This window comes from Balaenoptera borealis, assembly GCF_965194805.1.
Source record: "Balaenoptera borealis genome assembly, chromosome: 17".
Taxonomy (NCBI): Eukaryota; Metazoa; Chordata; class Mammalia; order Artiodactyla; family Balaenopteridae; genus Balaenoptera; species Balaenoptera borealis.
The window spans coordinates 33,271,243-33,287,915 of record NC_138876.1 but is presented as its reverse complement, the minus strand read 5'-3'; the positions used below and the strand labels follow the sequence as shown (position 1 = coordinate 33,287,915).

Below are 16,673 nucleotides of genomic sequence, written 5' to 3'. Positions count from 1 at the left end.
CAGTTCTGGCACAGGCAACCCAGCAAACATTCTCACCGGCCAGTGGTCATCTGCAATCGTACCTTCTCCAAAATTCAGTTAACTATCAAGTTAAGAAAAAGGGAATTCTGTTGGAGCCAAACTGAGTATTATAACCCGGGAAGCAGATTCTCAGAAAGCACTGAGACCTCGTCCACCTGTTAGAAGTTGAAGGCATAGACTTATACGTTTTTGAGACAAAGAATCATACATCAAAATGACATGCTGATATTTTATACAAAGTTCACCTTAAGATACATAGTCCAGGTAAGCACATACAAAGCGAGCAGGGAGTCGCGGTGACCCCCTGCAGAGCTGGGAAAGAACACTATTCCTTTAAGAAGTTACATTGCTAGCTTCAGAAGAAACAAAAAAAAGTTGAGCAGGCACTCCCACCTTTGAGGAGCTCTGCTTAATGTGTAATGCAGATGCACACTGGACATTAGGGAGGGAGAAGGCCCAAACAGAATTTTATGTTTAATTTTTTTTGTCCTGCCTTTAAATTTTATTCTATCAGAGGTATGAATGACAGAGGGGGATCCTCTTCCAAGCTTGCCTTTCCTTGGGTACTCTCCCTCTGCCCTAGGGTACTGTTAAGAGTTCTCAACACGCAGTCATCCCTCGGCATGAGCAAGGAATCGGTTCTAAGGCTCCCCTTGCCCCCCCCCAGTCCCCTGCGATTGCTGAAGTCTCTTATATAAAATGGAGAAGTACAGTCTGCCCTCAGTACCCCGGGGTTCCGCATTGGAGGATTCTGCATCTGAGGATTCAATCTACTGCAATTCAATTTACAGTTGGTTGAATCCGGGGTGCAGGACCCATGGATACAGAGGGGCAATTGTATTTATTTCACTCTATTATAGCTTAACAATTCTGGTTAAATTTACCGTGTTCTGTCTCCTGGTTGGACCTAGATTGGTAGAGGTGTGATGACTTGCTTGAGTTTGGGACAAAGAAGTGAGCATGAGTAGCACCTTCTCCAATTTCTTTGGGAATAAGCTGCTCACAGAAAGCATGCGTTGGACTCCAATTCTCCATAAGTCTTACAAGGGCAGGTGGCAAAATAGTCTGGGTCCAGTGCTGTCTGTGGCTGGATGCGTATGTCTGTATCATTATGGGGCTCGGTGTAAGGAAGCCCTCTTTTACACAGATATAAGGCTGAAATTAGAGAATGAGGGTTCTAGTAATAAAGATAATACATCATGTTCCACATACCTCTTGTCTACTTAGGAATTACTTTAGAACCTGGGTGGGGAAAAGGTTAACATGCTTCACTTAAGGGAAGAAGCTTATTGCTATTTCCTTTGACAAGTTGAGTGTGAATTGGGTTTATCACTTTCTAGGCTTGTTCTATTCATAATGAACATATATTGAAACTTACATTAATATAAACAAACAATCCTGCAATATTTGCTGTCAGAAAATATATAAGGGACAACCTTCAAATCCAACTTTTGTGTAGTTGGGCCTTCAACTATAAGCAGATTTTAGTTATTTTTCTAAGTTGACTGGTCAATCTCTTATGCTTTTCATGGTGAGCTGAATATCTTTATTATAAAAAAAAAAAGTTTCTCTGTAAAACTAAACGTTTTAAAGAACCTATACAACGTACATAAGGGTCCCAAAATGTTCACTTTTCATAAAAATGACATCTATTTCCATAGACGAGTTCACCAACATCCTGACAGCTGATGGAAAAGTGACACATAGACTTTAGGGTCTAGATCACAGATTCTGTCACCTAGGAAGCTTTCAAGTACCACAAGTAATAGAAAAACCCAACTGAGAATGGCTTACATAGAGTGAACCAATTAACTTCCTTTGAAACTACAGAGATACATGTTGCTAGGAGTGAGACTAGAAGCTCACATAATGTGACTTAGAACCTAGTTTCTTTCCATTTTTAACTGTCACTTCCCTGGTGTTGACTGTTTTTTGGACAAACTCCCTCCCCCCCCCCCGACCCCCCCCCCACCTCCAGTTCATAATCCTAAACTGACTTTGAGGAACTCTAAGAATTACATGAATCCTTTTTGTGAAACAAAGAGAATCTATATCATATATTCAGCAAAAGTGTCTAAGAGTCACTGATTGGACCAACTTAGGTAATCGTGCCAATTCCAAAACATTCAGAGATGGCACATTCAGATTGGCTCTATGAATCAGGGCCTTTCTCTGGGGCAGGTGAGGCCCATTTTCCATATAAATCACAAAGGTGAGAATGGAGGGAAGGGGTAGGTACTGAAAAGAAATTCAGGCTATTACTCCAAGAAGGAAGAAAAATAGATACTGGGCAGCCATATAACAGGTATTCATTATAGGTACTTCCAGAGTCTATTTCCTATTTACTCAAAGAAATTTAAGACTTTAGGTAACCTCAAAATTCACATATTTTCTGCATGTTACCTAACACATTTTTAGAAAATAAAAAGGTAAAATAATGTGAAATGATTTAATTTCTATAAGTAATCTTATAATCAAAGAGACCTTGCTACAAAAGTGAAACTTTATCTAGAGGATTTTATATTCAGTAAAGTGTTCACATTCAAGAGCAAATTCTCATTCTGATGACTCATGAAGTCACTTGTGATATTCCTTCTTTAGTGTGGTGTTTATATAAAAACAAGAGTCTCTAAAATTGCCATGGCAAAAACACATATTGAAGCTTGATAGCCTTCTTTTCGCAAAGCATGGTTCCCATCGTTGTCTTGGATCACACTGTACCTTATGTTCATTCTCTGGTACAGAGCTCCAGCAGCTTTTTTTTTTTCTTTTTCTCTTGCCCTGCATCTTAATCTTCAAGCATTCTCCTACAATCATGTTCTGGTTTTCCCTTTGTCAGCCTCTGCCACTTCCACTCCCTCCTAGACTCCTAGTACTTTTTTCATGCTAAAGTTCTTTCTTTACCTTTATCTGCTGAAATCCAGGAAAGAGCCTGTAGTGAAATGAAGACTTGCAGTTTTCCCCACCTGCTTAGTTGCTTGCAATCTGTCTTCAGCTGCTACAATTTGAATCTGCCTCAAGTTATCAGTGGCATTAATCTTCATCCTACCAAAATATTTACATGGTTGATAACCCCTTTTTCTTTGATCCTCTTATCTGATTGGTCTTCCTCTGTCACTCCTAAGACGTAGCCATGTCTTTCTGTTCTATTAATTTCTCTCACTGCTCTTTTATGCATCAAATAAACAGGTTTAGTAAGGCTCTGAAAGTCCTCATCTTTCTGGTCTCAATCTTTCAACTTCCTCTTCCATTTCTTGTTCCATTACTACATTGACTATTCACTGCTCAAGACATGTCATCTGTGCTTTTGTCCAAGGTTCCCTTGGAAATATCTTCCTTCAAGGCTCAGCTTAAATATTTTCCCTCCATGAACCCTGCTCTTGTTTCCTCCAAACTTGAACTACCTCCAACTCCGTTAACCAGGTCCATGCTCTATCACCAGCTCTTGACCGAATTTTTTTTTTTAAAGGAATTCCTTTATTTTTATTATTTTTATTATTTATTTATTTTTAGCTGTGTTGGGTCTTCGTTTCTGTGCAAAGGCTTTCTCTAGTTGCGGCAAGTGGGGGCCACTCTTCATCGCGGTGCGCGGGCCTCTCACTATTGCGGCCTCTCTTGTTGCGGAGCACAGGCTCCAGACGCGCAGGCTCAGTAGTTGTGGCTCACGGGCCTAGTTGCTCCGCGGCATGTGGGATCTTCCCAGACCAGGGCTCGAACCCGTGTCCCCTGCATTGGCAGGCAGATTCTCAACCACTGCGCCACCAGGGAAGCCCTCTTGACCGAATATTTGCAAAAGCTCTCTAGCTAGTATCCCTGCTTCTTGCCTGTCTTCTACTTGTTTCTCCATACTACCACTAGAACTGTCTCTCATACAATCTTAACCCCTCATCATGGCCTATAAGATCTGGCTCCTGCTAATGTCTATTGGCCCAGGAACTGTGCTAAGAACTTTACTTGAATTAATCCATTTAATCCTATGAGCTACATACAGTTTAAATTTTTTACATCTTTATTGGAGTAAAATTGCTTTACAATGTTGCTTTAGTTTCTGCTGTATAACAAAGTGAATCAGCTATATGTATACATATATCCCAATATCCCCTCCCTCTTGAGCCTCCCTCCCCTCCCTATCCCACCCCTCTAGGTGGTCACAAAGCACTGAGCTGATCTCCCTGTGCTATGCAGCTGCTTCCCACTAGCTATCTATTTTACATTTGGTAGTGTATATATGTCCATGCCACTCTCTCACTTCGTCCCAGCTTACCCTTCCCCCTCCCTCTGTCCTCAAGTCCATTCTCTGGGTCTGCATCTTTATTCCTGTCCTGCCCCTAGGTTCATCAGAACCATTAGATTCCATATATATGTGTTAGCATACAGTATTTGTTTTTCTCTTTCTGACTTACTTCACTCTGTATGACAGACTCTAGGTCCATCCACCTCACTACAAATAACTCAATTTCATTTCCTTTTATGGTGAGTAATATTCCATTGTATATATGTGCCACATCTTCTTTATCCATTCATCTGTCGATGGACACTTAGGTTGCTTCCATGTCCTGGCTATTGTAAATAGTGCGGCAGTGAACATTGTGATACATGACTCTTTTTGAATTATGGTTTTCTCAGGGTATATGCCCAGTAGTGGGATTGCTGGGTCAAATGATAGTTCTATTTTTAGTTTTTTAAGGAACCTCCATACTGTTCTCCATAGTGGCTGTATCAATTTACATTCCCACCAACAGTGCAAGAGGGTGCCCTTTTCTCCACACCCTCTCCAACATTTACTGTTTGTAGATTTTTTATGATGGCCATTCTGACCGGTGTGAGGTGATACCTCATTGTGGTTTCGATTGCATTTCTCTAGTGATTAGTGATGTTGAGCATCTTTTCATGTGTTTGTTGGCCATCTGTATGTCTTCTTTGGTGAAATGTCTATTTAGGTCTTCCACCCATTTTTGGATTGGGTTGTTTGTTTTTTGATCTTGAGCTGCATGAGCTGCTTGTATATTTTGGAGATTAATCCTTTGTCAATTGCTTCATTGGCAAATATTTTCTCCCATTCTAAGGGTTGTCTTTTCATCTTGTTTATGGTTTCCTTTGCTGTGCAAAAGCTTTTCATTAGGTCCCATTTGTTTATTTTTGTTTTTATTTCCATTTCTCTAGGAGGTGGGTCAAAAAGGATCTTGCTGTCATTTATGTCATAGAGTGCTCTGCCTATGTTTTCCTCTAAGAGTTCCATAGTGTCTGGCCTTAAATTTAGGTCTCTAATCCATTTTGAGTTTATTTTTGTGTATGGTGTTAGGAAGTGTTCTAATTTCATTCTTTTACATGTAGCTGTCCAGTTTTCCCAACACCACTTATTGAAGAGGCTGTCTTTTCTCCATTGTATATTCTTGTCTCCTTTGTCAAAGATAAGGTGACCATAGGTGTGTGGGTTTATCTCTGGGCTTTCTATCCTGTACCATTGATCTATATTTGTGTTTTTGTGCCAGTACCATACTGTCTTGATTACTGTAGTTTTGTAGTATAGTCTGAAGTCAGGACGCCTGATTCCTCCAGCTCCGTTTTTCTTTCTCAAGATTGCTTTAGCTAATCGGGGTCATTTGTGTTTCCATACTAGCTCCCTTCAGGCTGTCTTCACATAGCCAACCTCAGTCCTCTCCCTGGGGTCTGACCTCTGAAGCCCGAGCCTCAGCTCCCAGCCCCCACCCACCCCAGCAGGTGAGCAGACAAGTGTCTCAGGCTGGTGAGTGCTGGTTGGCACCAATCCTCTGTGTGGGAATCTCTCCACTTTGCCCTCTGCACCCCTGTTGCTGCGCTCTCCTCTGTGGCTCTGAAGCTCCCCACCCCCCAGTCCCCACCAGTGAGGGGGCTTCCTAGTGTATGGTAACTTTTCCTCCTTCACAGCTCCCTCCCAGATGTGCAGGACCCATCCCTATTCCTTTGTCTTTTTCTTTTTCTTTTTTCTTTTGCTCTACCTGGGTACCTGGGGATTTTCTTCCCTTTTGAGAAGTCTGAGGTCTTCTGCCAGCATTCAATAGGTGTTGTAGGAGTTGTTCCACATGTAGGTGTATTTTTGATGTATTTGTGGGGAGGAAGGTGATCTCTACGTCTTACTCCTCTGCCATCTTGAAGGCCTCCCGAGCTACATACTTTTAATATCCTCACTTGCAGTAGATACTGTTGACCACCCACCCAGATCCCTTTTACAGGACTGGTGCACCCACAGCCCAGCTGCTGCAGGTGTTGGCTAATAGCTCACACCTCCATCTTACCTGGAGGATTGCCCTTGACTGAGGAGAGGCACCCAGCCAGCCCTCCAACTCCTCCTTCCCACACCACAGGTAGTCAAGGACTGCCTGATATGGGAACATAATAGCCTAGCCCCTCAACTCTGGGCAGGACAACCTCTGTGGTCCATCCATACTACAGAGTGCCCTGCTGGGTCAGGCTGAGGCTGAACTTCTGAAAACTCTTTTTCCCCTGCCAAATGCTGTTTTCTTTACTCCCTTATAGATTTCTTCTAAGGGCACTCCCTCAATAAATACTTGCCCAAGAATTCCCATCTCAGGCATGGCTCCAGAGGAACTGATTTTACAGATGACGAAACTTGAGACAGAGAAGGGTAAAGTGATTTGCCTAAGGTCAAACAGAAAATGGGAAAGCTGAAGTTTGAAGCCAGACAGTCTGGCTCCCAGCCCGTGCTCTTCCCCACCAGTGGAATGACTACTTCTCCAACCTCCTTTCTGGCCAAATTAATTCCCGCCTCAGGGCCTTTGTACTCCTTATTCTGCCTAGAAAGTGTTTGTGAAATTAAATTCATATTTTATAGTTAGACAAGAAAAACTTACATATAAAAATTTTGTCTCTGGCCTCCTGTCTCCCTGCTACTGTGCATCGTGTATCTGCATCATGCATCAGCCAAAAGTCCCGCATCGGCAGAAATACCTGCTCAACCATAAAGACATTCTCCTAGCATCAACAAGACAACTCCTTCAAAGATAGTATTCTTTCTTGATCTTGTAAGGGGCCATGATGATGCTTAGATCTGGATTGTGTAAACTGTCAATAATGCATCACTTAACATACAGCCCTCTGTCGCAAAAAACTTAACGTAACTGTGCCTTGACTTAACAAATGGGTGGAACAGTACTCAGAGCTTTCTGAGATGCTCTTCCTGGGTTATAATCCTCAAATTTGGCTTGAATAAAATTTTCCATTTCTTTCTTAAAAGATTGACTGATTTAATTTTTGTCGACATATACTTGGCATAGTCGGCAGGATATCAGACACCTGACAGAGGACACATGGAGTCTACCCAGAACCAGCACTGGGTACCAGCATGGGCCCATTGGGCCCCACTGGTTTCTCGGTACTCCTCAGGTGTTTTGATGAGTTCTTCTGATATTCGTATCTCATTTTTTAGGTGATGATGGATCCTCAAAATTTTATTTGGGCTGGTTTTCACTTAAGACTTGGAATCTTAAGGGGCACCGGTGCATTTCCTAGGCAGGGCTTACAGGGTCTGGGCAAGAGGTCCAGGGAAGCATAGGTGGCTGGGTTTTTGTTAAATTTGGGTTAAATTTTAAAGAATGAGTTGATACATGGCCCGAACAAAACTTCTACTACTGAAATGAGAGACTGAATTATTCACCTTGGAAGAATAAAGGGACATATTGCTCCTCCTGGCCACAAGGCAGTCCTATAGGGGAACCCCACTATGACCATAAAGTAAGTACTGCTCAACCAGGTGGCATAACATAGGCTGATAACCTAGCCCCCCAACCACCCATGACGGTTTTAGGCCATCATATGGAGAAACCAAGCCACGTAAAAGAAGTCGAACCCATCCAAGGATAACTCCTTGGGGAGCTAGACTCAGAAGCAGCACATATGTGATCCACCACACTGCCCTCAGAAGGTTGTTCAGATCATATCTCATATCTGAATTAGGCTATGAAATTAATACTGGGAAATTGTGCCCTTGCAAACAGCCACCTGTGAGAATACCAGCTGGGTTTACATATGCTTGCAAGTACTTAGTTGGGAACTAAAGGAAATCGGGCCCTGAAATGGCCAAATTGGGGTCCTTTGGACACTCCAAAATGATTTTGAGTGTGAAGTTAAAGCCGGCAGTCTTTTGGATCTGTGCCTGCAAGGTTTACTGGAAACAACAGTGGTAATATTTTTCTAAAATTAGATTAGCAGGGGAAAATATTTGTAGGGCTAGCTCCATGGATCCTTTGGAGAAACATCCAAGTTGTTAAAATTTTAGAGAGCTCTTATCTATCTTAAGCTATTGTACCTATTTTAATTGGTATGTAGATGCCCCAAAAGATTTCAAAATTCCAAAATAGCCTCACTGAAAGATTTGTTGTAGAAGGCTAATGAAAGTAATGATATAAAAGGTACCTAAAACTTTAACTACTGTTTCCCTCTATCCTTCTTTGAGTACTCATTCTAGTAATCTTCTGAATTGCCTTTCTACTCTGAAGACACTACTAAATGGTTACCTTTAGAAATGAGACCACATGAGGCTGTAGGCAAGCCTCTTCATATCAAAGGCCAAACTGAGGGTCATAGTTAAACCCAGGGAGGATCCTCAAAAGTGTTTGTAAGTGGATTCCCAAAATGGGAGGCCACCAATCTGACTAAACTGACCATAACTGATATTTGGAGCCTGATAGGAATTGTTTTTGGGGGAGGGGCACTTCTCCCCTAAGCTAAATGAGGGAAAGTAAAATATTCTAACATAGATGAATGGGTGTGTCAGTCCTTTGATATCATTGAGGTGGCCACCCAATTCTTTGAGGAAAAAAAATTGTCCTTATTTTACAAGTCTAGTCTTTACAGGACCAGAGGTGTGGATCCAGAAATAATCCAAAGCCTACCAATCCTTTTACCACTCCCCAAACCTCCCCTATTTATCATAAGAGGCTTGTAAGTATTGAGGGGAAAAAATTGTTTTCTGGCTTTATGGGAACAAAGTCATCCCAGGAGGAACTTGCCTTTCTCCTCCTATGCCTTTGAGATGCCAATGTTTTACTTGTCTTTTCCAGGAACGCTTATCTCTGCTATGTTTTTAAAATGCAAATTCCAGGAAAGGGGGTAGGGTAATTTGGAACTTGTCAAGGACAAATAGAAATCTTAAGTGTCTTTTCCATAAATATTAGTAAAAAGTGTTTTGCCATAGACAGGTGACCTTGATTTGTTCCATCTGCCAGAAACCCAATGTGAATCCAACCTCTTTTGTAACTGATCGATATTATATCGTTGTACCTGATTCATGACTGAAATTTTGGAATGGGAACTATGAGGTCTCTGGTGTGTGTTTGTGTGTTTGTACGTAGCTATATGTGTGTTGTAGATGTGTGTTGCAGATGTGTGGTATTGCCAAAATTAATTTGTAAAAGAGCTCTACTTAATTGGCTTAAAGGAAATAAGTGTTTACAAAAATACTTGGAAATATAAAAGAAACTGGCCAGAATGAACTTCAGATTCACGTGATCTGGAAAATATTCAGTATTGAATTAATATGTGGTACTAAAGTTAGCCTAAGCTTGTTGGTTTGATTAATACGGACACGTCTTTGGAAAAGATGTTGCAGGAAAGAGTGGGGCACGAAAGGATGGTCATGTCCCAGGTCTCGGGCGAGTCCCTGGAACGGCCACCAAGTGTGCGTTCTTGGCTTCGCGCAGGGAAGAATTCAAGAGTGAGCCATGGTAAAGTGAAAGGTTTATTCTGGGAGGTACACACTCCATAGACACAGTGTGGGCCATCTCAGAAGGCAAGAGGCAATGGGAGACACACACTCCACAGACAGTGTGGGCATTCTTGGAAGGTGAGAGGCCCCAGGGTATAGGGCTGTCAGTTTTTATAGGGGTGGGTAATTTCATAGGCTAATGAATGGGAGGAGTATTCCAGCTATTTTGGGGAAGGGGTGGGGACTTCCAGGAATTGGGCCACTGCCCACTTTTTTGACCTTTTATGGTTGGCCTTGGAACTGTCATGGCACCTGCGGATGTGTCATTTAGTGTGCTGATGTGTTACAATGAGTGTATACTTAGGCTCAAGTCGACTTGTCTGCCATCTTGGACCTAGTTGCTTCTAACCAGTTTATGATGCGTCCTTGGGCTATGTCATTCTTTTAAAGGTTGTGCCCTGCCCCTTTCCTGTCTGAGTCATCAATATCAAATATAATACTTTTACTGTACCTAGGTTTACTAGAAATCAAGTAAGACCTTATTACTGTTAAAGTTTGTCAGCAAGAAAAATAATGGTATGAAAACTTTTAAGTAAATAAAATAGAGGTAAATGAGATAAGAGCTTTAGGTAAACTCTTTAGGAATAACTGTTTTGGGAATGTCTACTTTAAGGATAATATCTCCAGATTTTGGTAACCTGAAACAAAACTAAGTTAAACTACGAGAATTTCTTCACTATCTGGGTCATTACAAGTAGGATAAAATACTAGAACATTAATTGCTGGGCAGGCCTAAGTTTACCTACTTTTGTCTTATGAGAAACTGAAGATGTTTATTAGATACATGTCTTGTATCACATTGAGGAAAGAAATTCTATAAGAAGGTGTATGTTTCTAGAGGTTATAAAATACGTTCATAATTGTCAATCAGGAAATGCTGGTATGACAGTTTATAATTACTTGCTTCTTGGTTTTTGCTAGAGATTAAGATTCTAAGGTTAAGAATTATAAGGGAAACATTTCAGTATGCAAGGAAAGTAGGATGTGTGTTTTCAGCAAAAAAAGAGGAATGAAAATGCATTTTGTTAAAAAAGGTCATTTTGTCCTAGAGCTGGTTGTTTCTAAATGGATACATAAAGTTGTCAAATGTTTGTGGAAAGGGAACACTGAGATTTTGTACATGATCAGGATTGGCTTAGATAAGATTGAACTTAATTAAGAAAGTGAATTTTAAAAGTAAAGTGGTACAAAACCTGAATTTGGTTCTCTAAAAGGACAAAGTTTTCTTAAAACATTGAACTGTTTTTGGTAATAGATTGTGAGTTTCTTTGTGTTTAAGTGATCTGTATTTGCCAGTGAGATCTTTTATTGAAACTTTAGTTAAGTGAATGGGTATTGTTTCACAGTGACCTGTGATTCTATTGGACCAAGTGTTGTAAAACTTCTTGATATTTTTGACAAATGTCCCAAAGATAAAATCCTAAATGAAGCTCATTTGACCTCTAGCTAATTTTGAAGTTTTACAAAGGGTCCCTAGAATACCTCAAAATATTTGTTTTCTCTCCATCTCAGAGAGAGGAATATTAAACTAATTAGGCTTATTTGGTATGTTAAATTACATGGGAAGCATTGTCAAATAAGTGGTGATAAAACTTAGATTGTATCCTATGGGTAAATGTTACCAACATACATATTCTAGAAATTATATGGAACTCTTAAAATTCTGGTAGGTCCTGGTAAATTATATCCGTCATGATTTTAGTAATTATCTTAAATTGTTGTGTGTCACAGCAGTAACCAAGTTTTCCAATTGCATTATAATCAGGTCTTTAACCTTGACTTTTTAAGTCTTTTGACATTTATAGGCAGTTATCATTGTACTCTTTTTGCAAAATGCTTCATCTTCAAGAAGATCCACAGAAAGTACTTTTTGACATGAACAGATTTCTGATAATTTTCACATCATACTGCTGAACTGGGTAAGAAATTAGAATTCTAATAAACTGGATGGCTTCATGTAACTGTTACCAAAAGATTAAGATCAAGGACTAGTCACATAGGAGTGGGTGAACAGACTATGGTTATAATTTTTGGTTTTTGTCTGAAATATTACTGGGTTTTAATCTGTTTTCCAGATATAATGAAACCTTTAAAATATACCTCTGTAAGTAGAACTGAAACCTTATCTTTTCTCTCTACCAGATGCCTCCAGAATTTGGAAACTCTTAGGTTCCCAGCAGCTTTATCAGGCATATAAGGAAGGCCACCTCCTAAAAGGTACAGGAACCTCACAGTATTTTGGGGACCTCGAGAAGAGAGGAATTTGCCTAAATCCATCACCCAAATCTACAGATATCACAGTTTGAATCTATGACATACCTTTGGTATGGGTTTACTAGCCCTGAGGTTTTTAAAGGCCTGAGATTCTTTATGAAAAGTTCCAGCACAGCCAATTTAAAAGTCTATGTGGTCAATTACCCAGACTTATTTTGCAAACAAATAAGTCTTAATTTGGCTATATTTGGTAGAAATGAGGGTACTTTTAGAGAGAAATTGTTTCAGTGAATACAGAATTCTAGTTTTGTTAATTGATGTCTGTATTTACTGGCGAAGACTCACTTCCCAGATAACTCCTTGTTTAGTCATTAAAAAGACACTGTTTCTGAAGTTTATCACAGTAATCTAACTTTGGAAGAAGATCAAGATGCATCATGACCTGCAACCAGGTTACGCATACTGGAAAAGATATCAGATAAAGGACTCTTTTTGGCCACTTCGGAAGGGACCTTATCAGACCTCTACAACTGAATGAACTGCAACTCCAATTTCTGACACCTGACTTAGACTAAGACCAGCACTACCAGACCAGGATGAGAATAGTACATGAGTAGACAGCTGACCCAAGATGCCAGAGCAGGTCTGTATACTGATTACTTTGACAATTGCTCACACTTTTGCTAATGAACCAAATGTATTGCTTGGGCTCAATCACATGCAAGTTTCAAAAAATCAATCCAATTGTTGGGTTTGTGGCCAATTACCAGTAGTCCCAGGTTGCCTTGGTGGATTTCTCCTCTCCAAAGCTCTAATTGGATGGTCTTAGAAATTTTATTTCAAATGAAACTCTAGCACCATGCAAGCTAACATTGCCACCAATATCACTAAGAGATACCCTCTTACCTGGCCAATTAATGGTGCATGTTCTGAACCTGGCCATAATACTCCTTTTTTATTAGATGTTGAATATTGGGTAGCTCCTAACAGGACCCATTGGATTCACTGAACAAGTTTATGACCTTGGCTCTCCCCAGGTTGGTTAAGAAGATAAAAAACTGGTTTCCCTTGGGCTCAAGGTCACCTATGGCTACCGTGGAAACAGCCCCTGTCAATCTGTAATGTGAGTACTCTGGTTACTATCAGTTTTCCAAATGGCATGACCATTTAGCCATGATATTTGTTTACTCATCTTATGACCCATGAAGTGTCAGATTTCTGCTCTGAACAATCCTCTTCCCAGTTTAGGGGAAATACTAGGAAAATGGTTTTGTTCAGGAGGATTTTGGCTTAAATCTTTGCTAATGATGTTGCTACTACTACCAATTTAGTTTGTGGAACTTATAAGTTGATACTTCCCTGCCTTTCACGCTGTGTCACCTACTCATACTAAGATAATGTCTAAATGACTTGAAACTATAGATCACATCTGTAGTTCTATATAAAATAAAGGACATACCCCACACACGTGAGGAAAATTGGCTTAAGTCTTACTGGACAACTTAGAATTGAATGTCAGTCCTTGCCAAACATCCTGCTAGTACAACTCCCCCAAAAGGAGAGAATCAGGCCATTAGGACCTGGCATCAAGGGCCAGGCAAGCAGCCACTCTGGTTTTGAGGGACCAAATATTTGATAACCTAACACTTTCTACTGAAAGATTATTTCACACTTTCCCCCCATTGATCATTAAAGTTCATATTTTATGGCAAGACAAGAAAAACAAACTTTTCTCTGCCCTTTGGTGACCTCTATCCCCACTACTATGCATTGTGTATCTGCATTATGCATCGGCCAAACCTTCCCCATTGGCAGAAATACCTGCTCAACCGTAAACAGCAACACTCTCCTAGCATCAAAAAGACAACTCCTTAAAAGACAGTATTCCTTCTTGATCTTGTAAGGGGCCACGATGATGGTTAGACTTGGATTGTGTAAACTGTCAATAACACGTCATCTAAATGTATAGCCTTCTGTCTCAACAAACTTCTATAACTGTGCCTTTACTTCACTTCTCAGAGCTTTCTGAGATGCTCTTCCTGGGTTGTAATATTCAAATTTGGCTTGAATAACAGTTTCCATTTCTTAGGTTGACTGATTTTTGTCGACATCTCATCGTGGCTTGCTTCCTCACTCATGTCAAAATGTTTCAAATATTACCTCCTCAGAGACCTTTCCTGACCCCAACTGTCCTACCTAGCATAGCAACACTATTCCCAACTCCTTAGTTTTACTTCTAGCATTTAATATTTGAAATTATATTATGCATATTTATGTTTTGTCACTCACACTAAAATGAAAATTCCCTGAGGGCAGGAATGTTTTGTAGCTCATTTACTGCTATATCCTCAATGCTTGCTTGGTAACATACATGGCACAGCGCAGGAAGGAGTGCTGTAACTGTTGATCGAGTGGAATGAATTCTCTTCTCAGAACTCTTGCAGGGCTTGTAGAAATCTTCTTGCATGTTCTTAATCTAGAACTGTAGTTATTTAATGCTTATTCATCCCACAAGCCTGTATGCTCTCAGAGGACAGGAATTATGGCTTATTAATTTAGGGGTACACAGGAGGCATTCAAATAATGGCATTACCTCTAAATCTCCAAATATCAACTGTAACTTGTCTTTCCATACAGGAACTACTATCAGGATTTCATATGAATAATAGTATTATTCAGAAGGAGGAAAATACATCACATTTAATTTATAATGCATTCCTCTGCATGTAACGAGATACAGTAAATACAATTAAGTACTTATCTTTATTTTTAAAATAAAGCCATTTTCAAAATATAAAAAATAGACCTCTTTTCAAAGAACCATTTAAATATGGCTTTGAGAGCCGCAGTATTTTATTTATAACAAATAGATGGTACTGCAAAAAGCATTCATAGATGTTTACGTAAATAAAAATGTTAGTATCATTCTGGCACCCTTTTGGGGCAGGCCTTTATATGTATAGAAAAATTACCGTAACTCAAAAGTAAAATCAATAAATGGCCTTTAGTGTAATTTGTATTTAAACCTGAATTTGAGCAACCAATGTAGATTGGTTACTTATTTGGGATCTGGACCCATATATCTGAAATCTGAAGTAGAAAGTTAAAGCTTCTCATTTCCATACAGTTTGTCAACAAATGTACCCCAGTCATTCTAGTATCTATATAAGGTGATATATTAGCAACACCAGTAAGTGATTTATAGACAAATATGCTAAGTAAGGGCTGACACAGCTGGCTCCTAGTTCAGATTTTATAAAAAGACACTAAGTATCTATGCCGAAAACTAATGTGATCCAGGATTACATTTTAAATTATGAAAGAGCTTCTGGGAAAAAAATGTGATGGAATGACAACAGATGTCAGGTACTTCTCAAATTAAGAGAAGTACATAACTGCATTCCAAATGAAGTAAAACAAAAGCACATTTACAGTGGATTTTTTTCCCCACCAAACTTTCCCATTTCAAAAATGGTCAGGATTTGGGCAACATCTTTCCCAGCAAACTCTTGAAACAGCAATGACATCTTTTAAGAAGCCATTTTTTTGCTATTGCACAGAGGCTGATTTTAAAGCCAATACAGACAAACGAGTTCAGAAAAAGGAGCAGTATTCAAATCCATTCAGCAAATGCTGCAAATCAGCTTCTGCTTGGACAATGAAACGGAGAAAATCTGTGAAACTCTCCATTTGGTGTCAGTTTTACTGTTGTGTTGCTGGCAACCATTTCAGGTAGAGGAAGCCAAGTCCCATATGTATGGGGAAAGCAAAAGCAGAAAAACATTGTGAAGGCTTAGCAGTTCTGTGACTTCTAATTATGAGCCATGTTGCTGTGCAATATTCTTCTGAGTTTCATGTCTCAAATACAAAGAAGCACATGGCTGCCTTGGGCAGGTGTACTGGAATTATCTTCTTTTAGTTTACTTTTTCTTTTCTCTAAGGCCAAGTAAAAAATGTGAGACATTTTCATATACCACAAAGGTAATACAGCAGGCTGGAGTCACTCTAATCAAATTGGGGGCAATTCCTTTGTAAAATCCACCGATGCCTTCTTTCCTTTAGAGAGAAAAAAGAAAAGTATATATATATATACATATATACTTAATTTCCTACAGAGCTAGCCTGAAGATATAATCATAACCATCTTTCAAATGCCTTTAAATGTATGAACATGTAGGAGTATTAGCTGATCTAATGTAGGCATTAAACATCTCATAACTAACAAAAATGCTAGACAACACTAAATATAGCACACAAAAATAAAACTTTATTTTCTTAATGCCTAGAATTGGAATAAAGCCTTGAAACTTTTCACTTACATTCTCAATATATATATTTACTAAAGTGAACTGAATTTAAACGTTTAAATACTCTGTTCTGGCCTTTTAGAATTAAAAAGAAACGTTGGGATGTATACCTATAACAATTTAACCATTCCCACACTGAAGACATGCATCTCTTCCATACATGGAAACAAGTGTTTGCAAAAGTTCTATTACCAGTAGCAGATGTGGGGCCTTTTTTTCTTTTCTTTTTTTTTAATTGGAGTATAATTGCTTTACAATGTTGTGTTAGTTTCTGCTATACAATGAAGTGAATCAGCTATATGCATACATATACCCCTCCCTCTTGGACCTCCCACCCCCCCATCCCACCCATCTACGTCACCACAGAG

At 39.6% G+C, this 16,673-nt stretch overlaps 1 protein-coding gene and 1 long non-coding RNA gene across 3 annotated transcripts in view; one reads left to right on the top strand and one right to left on the bottom strand.

Annotated features, from left to right (window-relative positions):
- Positions 1–1,999: 1,999 nt before the first annotated feature.
- Positions 2,000–15,529, top strand: LOC309615175. The gene is made up of 2 exons (XR_014236590.1): positions 2,000–11,703; positions 11,927–15,529. It is a non-coding gene; the product is annotated as an uncharacterized lncRNA (long non-coding RNA).
- Positions 14,743–16,673, bottom strand: part of SLC25A32 (solute carrier family 25 member 32) — a 57,677-nt gene continuing 55,746 nt past the window's right edge. Inside the window, exon 7 of one of the 2 annotated variants that reach the window (XM_082364424.1) lies at positions 14,743–16,054. In XM_082364424.1, coding sequence (XP_082220550.1) covers positions 15,919–16,054 — 136 coding nt within the window. In that variant the 3' untranslated portion in view covers positions 14,743–15,918. The remainder of the gene's footprint in view (positions 16,055–16,673) is intronic. The other variant, XM_082364425.1, reaches the window with a different exon arrangement.